The sequence below is a fragment of the Glycine max genome, chromosome 8 (assembly GCF_000004515.6).
Source record: "Glycine max cultivar Williams 82 chromosome 8, Glycine_max_v4.0, whole genome shotgun sequence".
NCBI lineage: Eukaryota > Viridiplantae > Streptophyta > Magnoliopsida > Fabales > Fabaceae > Glycine > Glycine max.
The window spans coordinates 36,784,587-36,800,068 of NC_038244.2; the positions used below are offsets into that span (position 1 = coordinate 36,784,587).

Genomic DNA, 15,482 nt, shown 5'->3' on the forward strand with positions numbered 1-15,482 from the left:
CTTTAAGGATGAAAACAGATGCCCGTCATAATCCAGAAGTTTGACAACTACAAACAAGAAAATGCTAAACAAAAGGAGCAGACTAAAATAAATTATAAATTTATAATAAAATGAAACCTTCCATGCTGAAAGAATAGGTCATCGGTCATATTTTTATTAGATCCAATCAACTATTCTGACTCAGGGCAGAAAATAAGTGCACCTTTTCTTTAACAGGCTTATATCACAAATTGTCAGCTAATCATGTATATAAAAAAAAAGTGAATTAACTTGTAGGAGACAACTAAATATTTTGCTGCATGTACCTGATCAGCAATACGTCTATGCCATTCATGCACATCCTTCCCAATCTAAATCCAAGTCTTTCAAGTGGAAGGTAGTCAAATGCATCTAAATCCAACTGCATACTTGCTAAGTGCAATGGCAATTTCTATTGTCTATGATTCAGGCATGTTCATAAAATATATATTTATAGGAATGGAGGGAGAAACTATATTGATTTTGACTAAAAGTATATATCCAAAAGATTTAATGTCATAAAACAACTTTTTTTTTATTAAAATCATTGAGAAACTATCCAAACATGATATTATCTGATTTATTAGTCAAACACAAAAAACATAAGCATTCCAAAGAATGACATCATATGCTTAAAAGAAGTATGATATCTATGGAATCAACTACACATGCTTTTTTCTTGCCAAATAGTTTCAGTTTCAAGTCTAGAATATTGTTTGGTATATCAACGAGTTTTGCATTGACTGCCGAGGGCCTAACACAACCTCCTCCTTTACTCAGACTTGGAACCAGATATGAAACCATAGGTGGAGTTCCTGGATCTAAAATTTTGTTAACCTTATGATGACAGGTAATGTTTATATGAATCTAGAGTATATATATATAGTACTCAAGAAGTAAAGGTGATTTCTAACCACAATATCTGGGTGAACTTCTTCCCACTCACAAGCCAGCATCTTCCTTGTTCTTAACTTCGGGACAACCATTATTTTCTGTAGGAGGAAAAGTAAATATAATCCCAAGTTCATAATTGCATCAACAACAACTTGTTAATTAACTGCACAATTGTAAGATGGAAAGCATAAACAAAGAAATGACAAAAGTTCATCCTACAGACAGATTTGGATACTGTCATTTTCCTTAGAAACATGAGTATCGTGTTCGGAGAGAAAAACACAAAACATGTGCACTTACAATATAGGACAAAAAATGGTGGGGAGCCTCCAGAACATTGATAATTATTACAGCGGGAGTAAAAGAACTAGCATATTAAATATTACACTCCATGTAACTAAACGAAAATAAATAAAGTTTAATTGCACATTTTACTACCCAATTATCTTCATTTTGTGAATTTTACTACCAAGTTTTTTTTTGCACATTTTACCATGTTTTTTTGCTAGCGTGTCCCTAAAAATACAGCAACTAACTTTTGAGTATAGTTTCCATAACAAGAATACATACATGAGTATAAAATATAAATCAGTATAAAGTTAGTTACCTTGATATGCATTGGATGACCTATTCTTTCATGTGTATGAGGGATGGCATCATGAAGTATATTTGAAGTCTTCAACCTTTGCCATGTTTTCTGTCCAAAAGTAGAGAATCAGCTATGCATTGTCCACATAATTACATCTATGTACAATGTCAAAACTTCACCTTCCTAAGATAATTTTGAAAAGAATTTCTAAAATTAAATTTCAATACTAATACAAGAGTCACTAGCTAAATGAGATTCACATCTGTGATGCCAAAAAGATTTCAAAACTAACAAACAAATTTGTTTTTTAAATTGAAATGGCTTTTGGGGGGTATTTGCTGACTCGATATATTCCTCTAAAATAACCCTTTGAAAATGTGTTTTCCACATGTTAAGAGAGATGGACTCATCCTAAATAGGGACCTACAAATTGTCCCATGCAATCTTTGCAAGAGTGTGTGCCTCTTTCTCCATGTGATCCTGCTACTTTAAAAACTCAAATGAGGACTCAAATTTGTCCTTGTATCCATCATGCAGAATTGTCTTAACAGACATTTCTCTGGAACCCTTTTTTTAATAATGAGGGTACTGGTGATAACACCTAAACAGTTAATGGTCAATATCTGCTTATTTGTTATTTGAAAATATAAATATAATACATTATTTTTGTTTTCTTATTTCAATTAAGTGAGACATTTGACAAAATATTGACCACAACCTACTAAGGGAACCAACACAATAACGAAAATAAAGGGTACCCAAGAATCTAGCTTAATATATATATATATATATATATATATATATATATATATATATATATATATATATATATATATATATATTCCCTGACACATCTAATTTATTCATTAAAAGCTGATAATAAAATCATATTACCTCTGTGAAGCAAAGAATATATCTTGAAGGCAAAATCCCATTATAAGCATTCTTCACTCTTTCAATATATCTTGCAGAAAAGATGTAAAACTTTTCAAGGAAATATAATGTAAGAGCAAAGGCCTTCAAATTTCTTTGGGATCAGACTCTTTTGAATCAAAATGTTGCAATGATTTCTTCCCAACAGAAGATGAAAAATCAGCAACAAATTTTGAATTGGCAGATGAACCAATAGAAGATGCACCTGATAGACAGAAAAGGTATCAAACAATATATAGTCCAAAAGGAGGAAAAAAGAATGAGGTCAGCTTGTTGATTTTAACTTGTAATGAAGAAAGGTTGCCATTGTACTCAATAATATTCAAAATGGGCACTTAGTATTTAAAAAAAATGGGGAATAAAATATAAATTTGAAAATCATGACATAAATGGGGAATCCAATGTACATGGTGCAAAAAGAATTCTCAAGCAACTTAGTATTTACCTCCCTCAAAAGTTTGAACTGGGTTGGGAACAAGAACACTAACAACATTTTCATCAACAAAAATAATTGGATTTCTTCTTAAAACAATCTCCAACTTCCGATAAACATTCTTACAAGACTTTCCGAGGAAAGAATTCTTTTAGTCTTGCACTATTTGAGTCTGCCACAGTGCGGAAAAGATGGCTCAAACCAACCACAGATGCCACAACTAAACCAAGAAACTTCAAACCCGATAAAAGAAATGCACAGGAATTAGCATCTACAAGAGTATAAATAGCAGTCAAAGAATCCAGAAACAGAGGAGAAGTGGCTTCACCTAAGCCACCAAATGATTACATGGCTGACGATATTATTGCTGGAATTTAACATGAAAGCTAAGATATTCTACTAGCATACCTTAACCACAAGTCAGGTTTCGGGGTATATTATTCTAACCCAAGCTAGGTGAATACATCAGTTATCAATAACGGATGGCTGCGGAACATGGCAGAAGGCTGAAATTCCACCACATAAACATGCCATTGCGCCTTATGGTGTCACCATGGCCAGACTTCCTTCACAAATTGCCTACGGCAGTTGGCAAAAAATCCACCATGGCAGGGCCACAGCCACTATTTAACAACACTTGATACAGTTTGCAAATATTAAATTTAAAAGCATAAAAGTATGTTAGTTTATATCCAAAAATAAATACAGAGGCAGTGGCAATGGAAGCCAACCCCAGCACTGCAAACAGCAATATCTCTGCATGACATACTTGAGTACTTACAGGAGAAGCCTCAAAAGATTCTGACAGAACAGAAGTTCCATAAAAGTGAATTCCAGGTACTAAAGTAACAAGATGTCCTGTTGACCTCCAAAGTCATATTTTGTAAGCTGAGTAATCCAGTGAGCCTGGCTGGGTACATCAATAACAAGAGATGCCATAAACCTAGCCAACTGAGCAGTGAAGTCATAGTTTGAACCTTGATGAATGTCAGCATTGCCAATTTTTGGGAAAAGTGATGCAAAATCAACAGAAGTGGCATGAGGGAAATCTTGTCACCATATAGTGTTAGTCACACTGTTCCGCTACATAACCATGAAAATTGATCAACAGTTTTGCCATGTTAATGACATACAAACCTACTAAATCATATAATAGTTGTAAACCTACTATAAGCATGACTTAAGGTACCTATAGAAATGCTAATTTACATAAATATAACCTGATGATACAAATGTTGCTATTATAGGCTTCAAAGTTTATATTAGGGACACTAAGGCAATTGCAGTTGATGTCTTACAGATAACCATTTTACAAGTATAATGCTAAGAGTTACAATGTTTTTATACTGAACTAAAGTATCATATAAGTTAACTTAATCGAGTGAAGTGGCCTCCAAAACTGAATGTTAATAACTAGAAGTTTGGTTCATAGAACACCTGCTTTTCAACCAAATTAGCCAATGTAATAACAATTTGAATACTATCTTTTCTTTGCAAAACAATCAACTTTGGATGATGGCAAGCAATCCCCTGTCTCTTGCAATTATTACCAAATGCTATTATGGTTTCAGGGAATTGAGGACACCTAATATCCAACAAGAAAGTACATTCACAAATAGGAAAAATAAAGTAGCGTATTGTGGCATGCAATTGTAACTGGTAGATGAAGGCACCTTGCAATATGTCAAGAACCTAACAAGACACCTCGGTTAGGATTGTAAAACATATAAACACAAGTAAAGATACAACATGGTCTGAAGAAAGAGCACTGTGGAAGGAGCCACAACATGAGACAATAATAGCCTGTAACAAGTGTCCATGAGTAAAAAGATTCATAGAAAAAACAACCGAACTGATTCTCATAAAAATTAAAAAGAACAATCAAAATAGAATAACAACAAAGTACAGATGCTTGTGCTCAAATAAAGAAAAATAACTTTCAGGTTGTAAAATTGAATGGTAAATTACTAACATTATGAACAGACAACAAAAGTAGAAAAATATATAAATAAATATAAATTGTTAAACCTCCTACATCATATAAAACAGAAAAGAGGATGATATAACAAATTTGGTGAATCACTGGTTTTGGAGTCGTTTGCCTAGGGCCAGCTATTCTGCCTACAAAGCAAAAGCCTCAACAAGGAAAAATTAAACTCATTCACAAATAAATAAAAAATGAAAAATTACCATGCTGTGTCGGGATCCTTTGGCTCACAGAAGGGTCTATTCTTGAAAGAGTTGTGTAGCTGTCCTCCCCATCATTCACTCTAAATCTGATAGAGGCAAAGAAATCTCATTGCCAATAAGAAGCATTGCTTCTTTACAGTTATAAAAGAATAAGTATGTACAGGAGTTAGAAATTTGTGAATTTTATGTCTGCTGTCTTATTAAAAAAAGAATTAGCGGTATAGCAAAAATGTAATTATTGAAAACCTAAGGGTCTTCCCTTGCTTGATATCGTTCCATCTGCCATTAATGACAACAAATTAAAAGAAGAAGTTCCATTCTCTCAGTCCAACAATTTTGTAGAGACAACAAAACACAAAGTTTCATAAATATATTTCCAAATAAATACAAGCCAATATAGTGACATTTGTCTCAGTAATGTTCACAATAACCAAAAAATTTCCTATGTCAACTAAGACTTTGTACATTGATTGCTTTGAACTTTAAGAAAATATGCTGCCCATTTCTGGTGAATCGTTGTAATTGTTTCGTTGTCTAACACCGTTCCATCAAGAAACCACTACAAAATATGAAGAATACAAAGGGTGTATTTAATGAAGATGTCAAATGACTGAAAATACTACTAAAATAGTAATTTGAAGATGTTAAACCGAACATACCATGCTCCAATCATTCTTTAAACTCCCACTGACGATGTTCCACATCCAATTCATCACGTAGTAGCCACACTCATACCCTCCGCTTTGAACATGGCTCTACATTCAATATAAATAATAATTCGATCTAACAATTGTATTGAGTTTATCATTTGAAGATCAATACTGGAAAATAATGATTAATTGCATCACTAACCTTGACTTCAATCCACTTAGGAGTTGCTGGATTATTTGTACCATCCGCAATTGTGTTTGCTGACTTCATTGCACTGCTTATAATAATAGCATGATCAACGTCTATACGACGATAACAAATGGTTGACACAAAATATTACACTGCGTGATATGAGGGACAATACAAAACTTTACTTGTTAATTGCAGTTTTGATATGAGTATCAGGCTTCTTACGTAACGAACAAAACCATGCAACAACATTGGTCGTAGGACACAGACCAGTTGCCAATGGCCCCTACAAGAAACAAGTATTAGGTACGTAGAACTTCAACATTATTTATAACCATTTGAATTAATAGTACTTACTGATTTAAGTAAGCTCCTAGGTACACCTATCGTTGCGATTCCTTGAGCCATGCTTGTAAGTAATGCTCACATTCAGCACGTCGATCCTTTGCATGGTCTATCGATTGTGGCTCAAGGAATCCATACTCGGAAGCATGACCCAAAGTTGAGCTCCACTCATCCAAAAACCTGCTTTGATAAAATATACATAAAAATTGATACTGATGCATAGCATACAAAATACTACTTATCAATGAATCATATTAAATTTACTTACAACATCCATAACTGTAGTATAGATATGTTCAAACATTTGTATCTTGCTACTATTTCATTTACATCAGAGAATGTCAAGAAGAATGAAGCATCAACATTTGAAAGCCCAAATTTGCTGCCATCCCACTTCAACTCAACAGGTGTGTCATACATGAAATATAGGCTCTTAATCAGTTGACGCAACGGATCATGGTCAAAATCATTCGTCCCCCTTTCATCTGTTTCAGGAAGTTTCTTTGGACTAGTATCGGACTCCTAAATGTGTAATGAAAACAACAATTTACATAATGTCACAAACTAACATATATTCATGTAAACATGTTATGCAACAAATATAATAACACCAAATTTACCTCATGTGACACTTTTTTCATAAGATTTGTTGGCCATGCAATGAATGTTTGAAGAGCCTGCCAGACATATTGAATCTCTGATGTCGGGAAGGGCACTTCGGCGTCACCTTCTATAACTTTGTCAACACTTACCCTTACAACATCATCAGCATAAGTGACATTGTGAATGGCAGATCCCCCCTCACATATTTTCCCCAAGGCCACCAACACTGTAGTATGTTGTCGTTGCACGTATAACCCCATAGTGGGTTTTAAGCTCACATTTTTGTCGCCTGATGGGTCAACATCAACAGTTTCTACATTACTTCCTTTAGTGCTAAGACGTGCAGCCAATGCCTGTAAATCCACCTCAATAAGGGGAGAGTATTGTGATCCCATCTGACTCAACTGAATGAAGATCTGACTGGACAACTCCTTCTTAAATTCCTCCAGACTCCTCTTGTGTTGTTCTTCATATTCATTCCTTACTTGTTCCTTTATGTTTCCAATAATGTCAACCCACTGTTGCTGCATTAGTGTTGCTGAGGAACTACTCGACGTACGTGTTGCCCTACCATAAAATTGAGTAAGGGTCATACCTGATCCCGCTGCACGAACTCGACCTGGATGTTCCGGTTTGCCAATGGCCGTATTCAAGATGTCATCCCGACCATGGGGAACAAAACTACCCTGTGTCATCTGCTCTTCTAACGAGTCCTAAAACAAGCACAACATATTGAAAGAGTTAATGAGGTAGTAATTATAAAGCAAACAAAAATTAGTTCCAAATTGATTATAATCATGCTGCAACTCACAATTCTATCCGAAATTTCTTTTGCCACCTTTGATGTCATCTGGCCATATCGTTTGGTTCTAGCCATTTTCCACTTCACGTGCCTTTTAATGGGAGATGGAGGCTCCTCCTGATCAAACAATGGATTCTCAGTCAAAAGTGCCTACTGTTGTCTTTGCTTTGTTTTCTCATCTAACAATTTTTTCTCAAGCAAGTCATAACCCCCACGAGACAGTACGTGGGGGCAGTCATTGTATTTTTGACTCTCCTTTGCCTTTTTCCGAATTTCCTGTCATTGACAATATATTATTTGCATTTATTTAATTGTTAAAAATGTACATTTCTAAAGAAATTTAAACTAAATTGAACAAACATGTTACCTGCCAATCCGGGGTCTTGCGACTTGCAACAAATTCGTCCCAAGTTTGTTTATCCATACCATATTTTACTGAAGGATTTTCTTCCTGTCCGGCTTGTGTGTCAGCATAGACAAATTTAGTGGTTAGTGAAGACTTAAATTGCCTCCATCTAGTGGCCACCATGGACATTACTTTTTTCTTGGCCTTTTCAGCTTCTGGGATATCAAATTTAGCCTGCATTACATATTCATCATGTCAATTTTAGTGCATGTAAACATTTTTTTGAAAATAAACTCAATGTTTCAATACATCAAACTGTTAACGTGACTTACCAAAATGTCCCCCCATACCATGTCCTTAAGAGTTTCTGGCACATTTTTTCAATTGCTGTGGACAATGGGGATCTTTTCCCGAGCTACAACCCCTAAAAAACTATGGAACTTTTGCTTCTCTGGGCCTGATGCTCTTCCAGTTGCAGGATCCACATTAACTATTGGTCTAGGCTGATCTAAACTTCTTAAAGTCAGCCTTCTAAGACGTGTGCTTTGTCGTGTCTTCTTAGGTTGTGGCTCCGTATTACCATCTGACTACGGAGGGGACCTTGGCGGTGTCACCATGACGTTGTCCAAATGAAACAAATTTAGATTAATTTGGTAGGATTAAAAATAGCATGTACGCAACACAAAATAAATACGAACGTTACATATAACTCAATAACAAATAAAATAATATTGTAGCATTACATTGATACAAGGCGGTTAAGGAGCAATGTTCTCCCATAAACCTTCAGCATGATCATGACGAATCGCATGTACGTCATCCACCTCTGCTTGTTCACATATTGAAGGCATTTTTGTGCAAAAACGAGCAGTCTCACAAATGTCAAGGGATGCATCATGAATTTGTTCCCTAACACCTATTGGCCTTCCTTGTAGAACCATTGATAATGTACGATTATTTGGATCTTGGATGTAAAACACTTGTCTAGCTTGTTCTGCCATAATGAATGGTTCCTCCTTGTAACCTACCTTGTTAAGGTCTACTAAAGTGAATCCCATTTCATCTCTATGAACACTGGTATTTCCATTAACCCATTTACATTTAAATACTGGCACTCTAAATTGATTATAATCAAGCTCCCAGATTTCTTCAATAACTCTGAAATAAGGCATTGAGGCTTCAATTGGGTTGTTATCAGATGCTCTTGAAAAGTGCTCAGAATGAGCCTCCACAATCACCCCACTATTTTGCACACTACTTTTATCATCTTGTGACTTTGTATAGAACGAATAATTGTTTATGTCACACCCCTTCCAAGTAGGGACATTTAGATTTGGACCAATAGCCAACAATCTTAATGTTTTGGAAGCATTGTCATCACTCATAATTGTTTCTTTAAACCAGTTCATGAAAGTTCTATTATGCTCTTGCAACAATCTCATCACGTTCTATTGTATCATACAGAGGTGCATGCGCTTGCTCAAAAGTCTCTTGTCCAAGATCACAGATCATTTCCTCTATACGCTCTCCGCTGTCTTCGTGAACCGCTTGAGACTGAGAAACAGTTGGAATGTCGGCCGATTCCCCATGCCATATCCATTTTGTGTAATTCGGAATGATGCCATAACATATCAGATGTGATCGGATTTCATCAACTGACTGTCGTTTACCATTAAGACATTTAACACATGGGCAAAAATAATTGTCCCTCAAACTTTCAACATTAAGTTGCGTAAACTGTAGAAATTGTTCCACCTCGTTCTCATACTCATCACTGATGCATTTTGCTTTCATCCAACTTCGATCCATGTTTCGTCTTTGCTATTCATGACAATCAATAAGTTATCTGTGATGCATGCAAAACTCACTTTTTTGCATTGAAGGTGTGGCCCTATCCCATTCAGGAAGACATTTTTTATAGTTGAATCAAACGTACAAGTAAAATCTCTTTCGAGTGATTTGATGAAATTTCGGCAGCATTTCGCATTGGTCTTCAAGTACACAAGATGAAAGCGGTGAATGTGTGAACAATCACTGCGATCAAATATGCACCCGAAGAACAATGTCAAATGCAATATACCAAAATTTCTTCAAATCATTCAAAAGATAATTTACCTCTACGTATGATTCAACTATAAAAATATGTCATCCCAAACTGTCCAAAAGGACAATTCAAGAATCAATACATCGATTAATTCAAACTATCCGTATTAATCGATGTATCGAATCTCGAACGGGCAACTAAGGTTCACTCATAATGCAACTAACTAGTAACATGAAACAATACCGATATTTGAACAACGACATGTTACAATCATACAACTTTTTATAAATAGAGACAAACCTCGAAAGATGCTCAGTGCCAATGACAACGACAGCTGGATCAATCATACTCAAATAACAATGCATCATGTTTGAGGTTTATAAAATAGTACAACCAGTAAAGAGGTTTATTTTAAGTGAAATAAGGATAATTTAAATATTTTGTCAAATGGAAACAAATTAAGTTTTGGCTAACATCTTAACTTGACCAGAACAGGGAAAAGCATACTCATGTATTCTTTAACACGTTGAGGGCAACAAGCTTCTTTCACATGATAATAATACCATTCCAGAGTTGCTATGTGCCCACTAATTTATTTACATTGAATTAGAGCTTGAATTACACAAAAATATTACTTCAATCAGTACAACATCCATTAACCAAGGCCCTATTTTGTAGGTGTATAACAATGCCAATTATGTACAGAAGTCAAGTAATTAAATTCCCTGTACGTAAGGGCATTCATGAGTGACATGAGGCTCGTTTGTGTTGTTATTGTCTTTGAAAATTATTATATCTTTTGTTCGTTTGTTTTCCATTATTTATGATTGCTCCATTTTTGGCTGCCTAGCTGGCTAGCTTTTAGATCAAGGGAAATAGTGGGTTGATTCTAAAGGGTAGAGGCCTAGTTGACTAAAGAAAAGAGAAATTAGAAAATAGCATTTTTTTTGGGGCTGAAAATAGAGGCTTGAGGAGTTGATTTTTGCCCTATAAAGTATGTCAATATCAAGAATCTTCCCTAGCAGCGTTAAATTGGTGTTTGCATCACAAAATTGTATTAAGAAATGATATTTCCATCGTTAAAAAGTTTATTTTTTGGAGTAGATTTAATAGAAAGACTTTTAGCTGACGATGGCATGATCCAGGGGAGTTTTAAAATTGCAATATCAATGAGACAATGACTTCCACATTCTGTATTATATTTTTTTAATTTTTTGTTTCTAGAAAGGTGTCTTTGAAATTCTATTAAAAGTGATGGATCAATTATTTGATAGAAATTAATCATTGGTAAAATTAGGAGATACTTTATATTCATAACACCGGTTAAAATAAAAGTTGTCCTTGAACCTAAGAAGAATCTGAAATGGGGATCTGAGAAACCACATAAATACAATCCTATAATTAAGGTAGAGGAAAAATTCTGGCCAAGCTATGCTTCCTCCTTTAACAGCTTCAAAATTCTATAAGCAGCACACTACTGTAATTTCAGTTCACTCATGTTAGGTGACATCCCTAAATTGGGAATCTATAGCCTGGCCATGCTTAAATGCTTATAATTTTCTAGATGTTCCAGCTTAAATGTTTTGACTGTTCTCAGCATGAGAATTTACTTCTCACGGTGCTCAAACAAGTGTGCTGGGTACAGCTATAAAGATCTGAGTCAATGAGGTTGTTAGGCAAGCTTGTCTCTGGGCCCTCTCTTTAAATTCCTTGTTTCGTCCATTTGGGCTCCCTTCTACTTTATTTGTTAATGATTAATGGTGATGGGTATTTATATATCCATTTGGAAAATGACTAATAGAGTCTTTGGGTTAGAGTTCAACTGAACATAACCTACTTTTTTTAAAAAAAATAAAATCTACTAGTGTTATTACTTCTCTATTTTGTGCATTGAGGTGTGCAAACAGACATTTTGTGCTTGCGAGTGTGTTTGTTTTACACAAATCATGCGTTCCAAAGCACATTGAACAAGCGATTTTTGTGAGAGATCTTTGGGGTTGAACATGATTTAATGACAGCCTGAAGCTATGTTTGTTTTGGCGTTTACCACATTCAACGCCAAAACTTCCTCTTAATAAAATTACCTTCAACACGAACACGAGAAATACTTAAATCAAATACACACTGAAATGGAAATCCAAAAAAATGAATGATAAGATGTGGTAGTGATACTTTTGCTGCATCTGGCAGTGGAATTGTGCATGTTCTTATGTAGAGGTTATTTATATGCAAACAACTTTACTGTCTGGAGAAAGGTAAACGAAGTTATTGTAAGATAAACAAAACATTGAACCTTTTAACCACTCCACTTTTTAAAGTTCTCAGTAAAGTAGGAAAGAAGTCAGAGATACAACTATTGACAATTCTGAGAAATGAAGAAATAGCACAGATGAGAAACTCAATAAGAGAGAAAGAGATGGTGGTGAGAGAACTGGAACGTAAAATTGTTCAACTTGAACAAGATAATAAGGAATTGGGAGATTTACTTAAAGAACTCAGGGAAGCTCAGATCAATAATGGTGAAACAGGAAATAGCCAGTAAAAATGATGAAATATGTCGATTAAATTGTGAAGTACAGGATTGGAAGTCTACTGTTGAAACCCTTAAAGTATCCTATGAACCAAGTTATCATTATCATTATCATATATCTAACAGACAGAAGACTTCTGGTGCTGAGGGGGAGCGATTAAAAGAAGCAGCTAACATCAATAAATCATTATCTACCTTGGGGTATTTACATTTTAGCTTAATACATTAAGATTTTGAATTGTCTTATTTCTGCTTTCTCATTGAGTAACTAGTATTCTCTAATCATTCTTGCAGTCATGTTATTATGATACTAGTGGATGTGGCAAATGGGAAGCAGAGGCATATCCCTTACAGAGACTCTAGACTAACTTTTCTTCTTCAGGTTGATTTATATGCTGGTTTAGTTTGACTCTTTAGTTTCAGGGTTCTTTTGTTCATCACTATTTGGCATAAAATGCAGGACTCTCTTGGCGGAAACTCGAAAACAATGATCATTGCCAATGTCAGCCCTTCTATCTGGTTTGTTTATTTATCTGGAACTATATTTCCTTTATCGAAACTTTTCAGGTTACCATAGAAGCTTGATGGAGCTTTACCCGTTTCACTTTTGCAGCTGCGCTGCTGAAACATTGAATACACTTAAATTTGCTCAGAGAGCAAAACTTATTCAAAATAATGTGAGTGTCATTCTATGATCAGTCTGAATTTCTTTCACAGGAATGAATCTCATCAACCTATCACTATACATTCCATATATTGTTCTTGTAGGCTGTGGTGAACGAAGATTCTACTGGGGATGTAATTGCTTTACAACATCAAATTCGACTTTTGAAGGTGGTATCAGTTATTTTTTGTAGTATAAGTTTTATGTGAGTTGCTAATTTAACTAAAATGATAAATTTTTGGGCCAAGGGCAAGTTTTGAGGCTCTAGAGGTGCTAATTTAACATCATATATTGTTACTTATAAGTCTACACTGACCAACAAAGAACAAGAAATAAGGGAGCTTCAGATGGAATTGGAAAATTGTTATTATGCCATTGAAGAGAATCACTTGGGACTCTTGATCTTTAAATCTGAACTTGCTGAGGCTTACTCCAAATCATTCAGGGGCAGGGCAGACCCTGATAAAGCATTTGATATCAAAGAGAATGAAGACATGGTTCTAATTTCTGCAGAGCAATTGAGAGTGAAAGACAAGTCTCTAAAAACTATGGCACAAGCTGCACAACAACACTCTCTGTTGGAGGAAGAGCTTAAACAACAAAAGAAAAACCTCGAGGAATCATCTGAGGGTCAACTAATCTTGGAAGAGCAACTGCTGCAGATGGAATACACCCTACAATATGAAAGAAGTGCGGCATTTGAGGCTCTAGAAGTGCTGGAACATGAAATAGCCAGTAAAAATGATGAAATATGTCGATTAAATTGTGAAGTACAGGATTGGAAGTCTACTGCTGAAACCCTTAAAGTATCCTATGAAGAAATTCAGGGAACAAGTAAAAAGATGAAAGCTTCCCTTCTATCACATATTAAGAATGAGCAAGCCCTTAAGCAGGCCAATGAAAACCTTGTCTGTATTGTGAAGGATCAGGAAAGAAAAACCGAAGATCTTCTACTGCAGATTGGTTTATTGGAAAGGTGCAATGCAGAGAAAATGAAGGAAGCAGAAAGATGTAAGCAAGAGAAAGAGGGTCTTATTCAAATAGTAGAGGAGAGGGAATGCTGCATAAAGGATCTTCATAAAGATATAGCCATCAGCTGCTTGAAGCAAGAATCCAAGGAAAAAGAATTAGAAGATGCAATTCATGCCCAGCTGGATGCAGAGAAAGCCCTCAAGCAGGAGAAAGAAATTCTTTTGAAGATTAAAGATGTGAAAGATCGAACTATTGAGCACTTTCAGTGGCTAGCTATAGCATCAGAGCAAGATTTGTTAGGTGCGCGGTGTTTTTCTTTCTCAAAACAAGTGGAAAAGTGGATTGAGGTCAGTGTGCTTAGGGACGCGTTGAAAAATGCACAATACCTGGCAAAGCTAGAAATTGAAGAAAAGAACACGAGAATAGTGAAATCAGAAGAATCAATCTTCCATTTAAAACAAGAAGCAGAGCAGCTTCAAGCGTCACTGGAAGCCTTGAAGTTTGAAAATGAAAAATTGATGGATAAACAGCAGGCCATGGAATTCATGATAACAAAGCTCAAGTTTGAGAACGGAAATTTACTGCAAGACATCATGAACTTATCGACAGAAAGGGAAGATATGCTGGTACATTTTGAAGTCATCTTTGGTAGAATTGGAGAATTGTCTAGTGGGGATATGCAATTGATGGAGATGTTGGGGAATGTGTTGAATACTTCTGAAGATGAAAATGAAATAGCAATGGGTTCAGTAGTTTGTGACAAGCCACATGAGTCTGCTAGAGATAGTGCAAATGATCTTCTTTTTCCTCCCACAACTAAAAAAACTGAAGAAAATATTGATGGACGATCCCCATTGAGAGAGGTTAATAGTTTGCATATGTAGATCAGAAAAGGAATGTGTAATCTTGCTTATGGAAACGCCAGAAAGGTACAGGTTCAGAATAATATCCTCTTCGCATTGGCATGTTTAATTGTTTATGACATTAAATGCACAGGTAGGCAAACTGTCCCTCAAAACTATAAGTTGAAAATGCAATTAATGAATAGGCTATAGATAGGAAGCTTATAATATTTTTATCCTGAACCTCATATTTTTGAATTTTTTATTTATTTTCTAATAATATCCTCTTCGCATTTGCATATTTGAATTTTTTATTTATTTTCTAATAAAATTTTATTTTGCGTTGAGTCCATAATAAAACAACACTTTTATTCTTGATCTTTGATATTTTAATTAGCGAATTTTGTTTTAGTTCTGACTAATAACTAATAAAAAAT

The 15,482-nt window shown here is 35.1% G+C and overlaps 1 protein-coding gene across 1 annotated transcript; it reads left to right on the forward strand.

The window, feature by feature from the left end:
* The first annotated feature begins 12,426 nt into the window (after positions 1 to 12,426).
* LOC100805305 (kinesin-like protein KIN-12F) lies at positions 12,427 to 15,087 on the forward strand. The gene is made up of 7 exons (XM_041017774.1): positions 12,427 to 12,575; positions 12,694 to 12,768; positions 12,862 to 12,949; positions 13,028 to 13,086; positions 13,181 to 13,244; positions 13,336 to 13,436; positions 13,500 to 15,087. Exons 1-7 carry the CDS (start codon positions 12,427 to 12,429, stop codon positions 15,085 to 15,087), a joined length of 2,124 nt encoding a protein of 707 aa, XP_040873708.1.
* Positions 15,088 to 15,482: the final 395 nt, after the last annotated feature.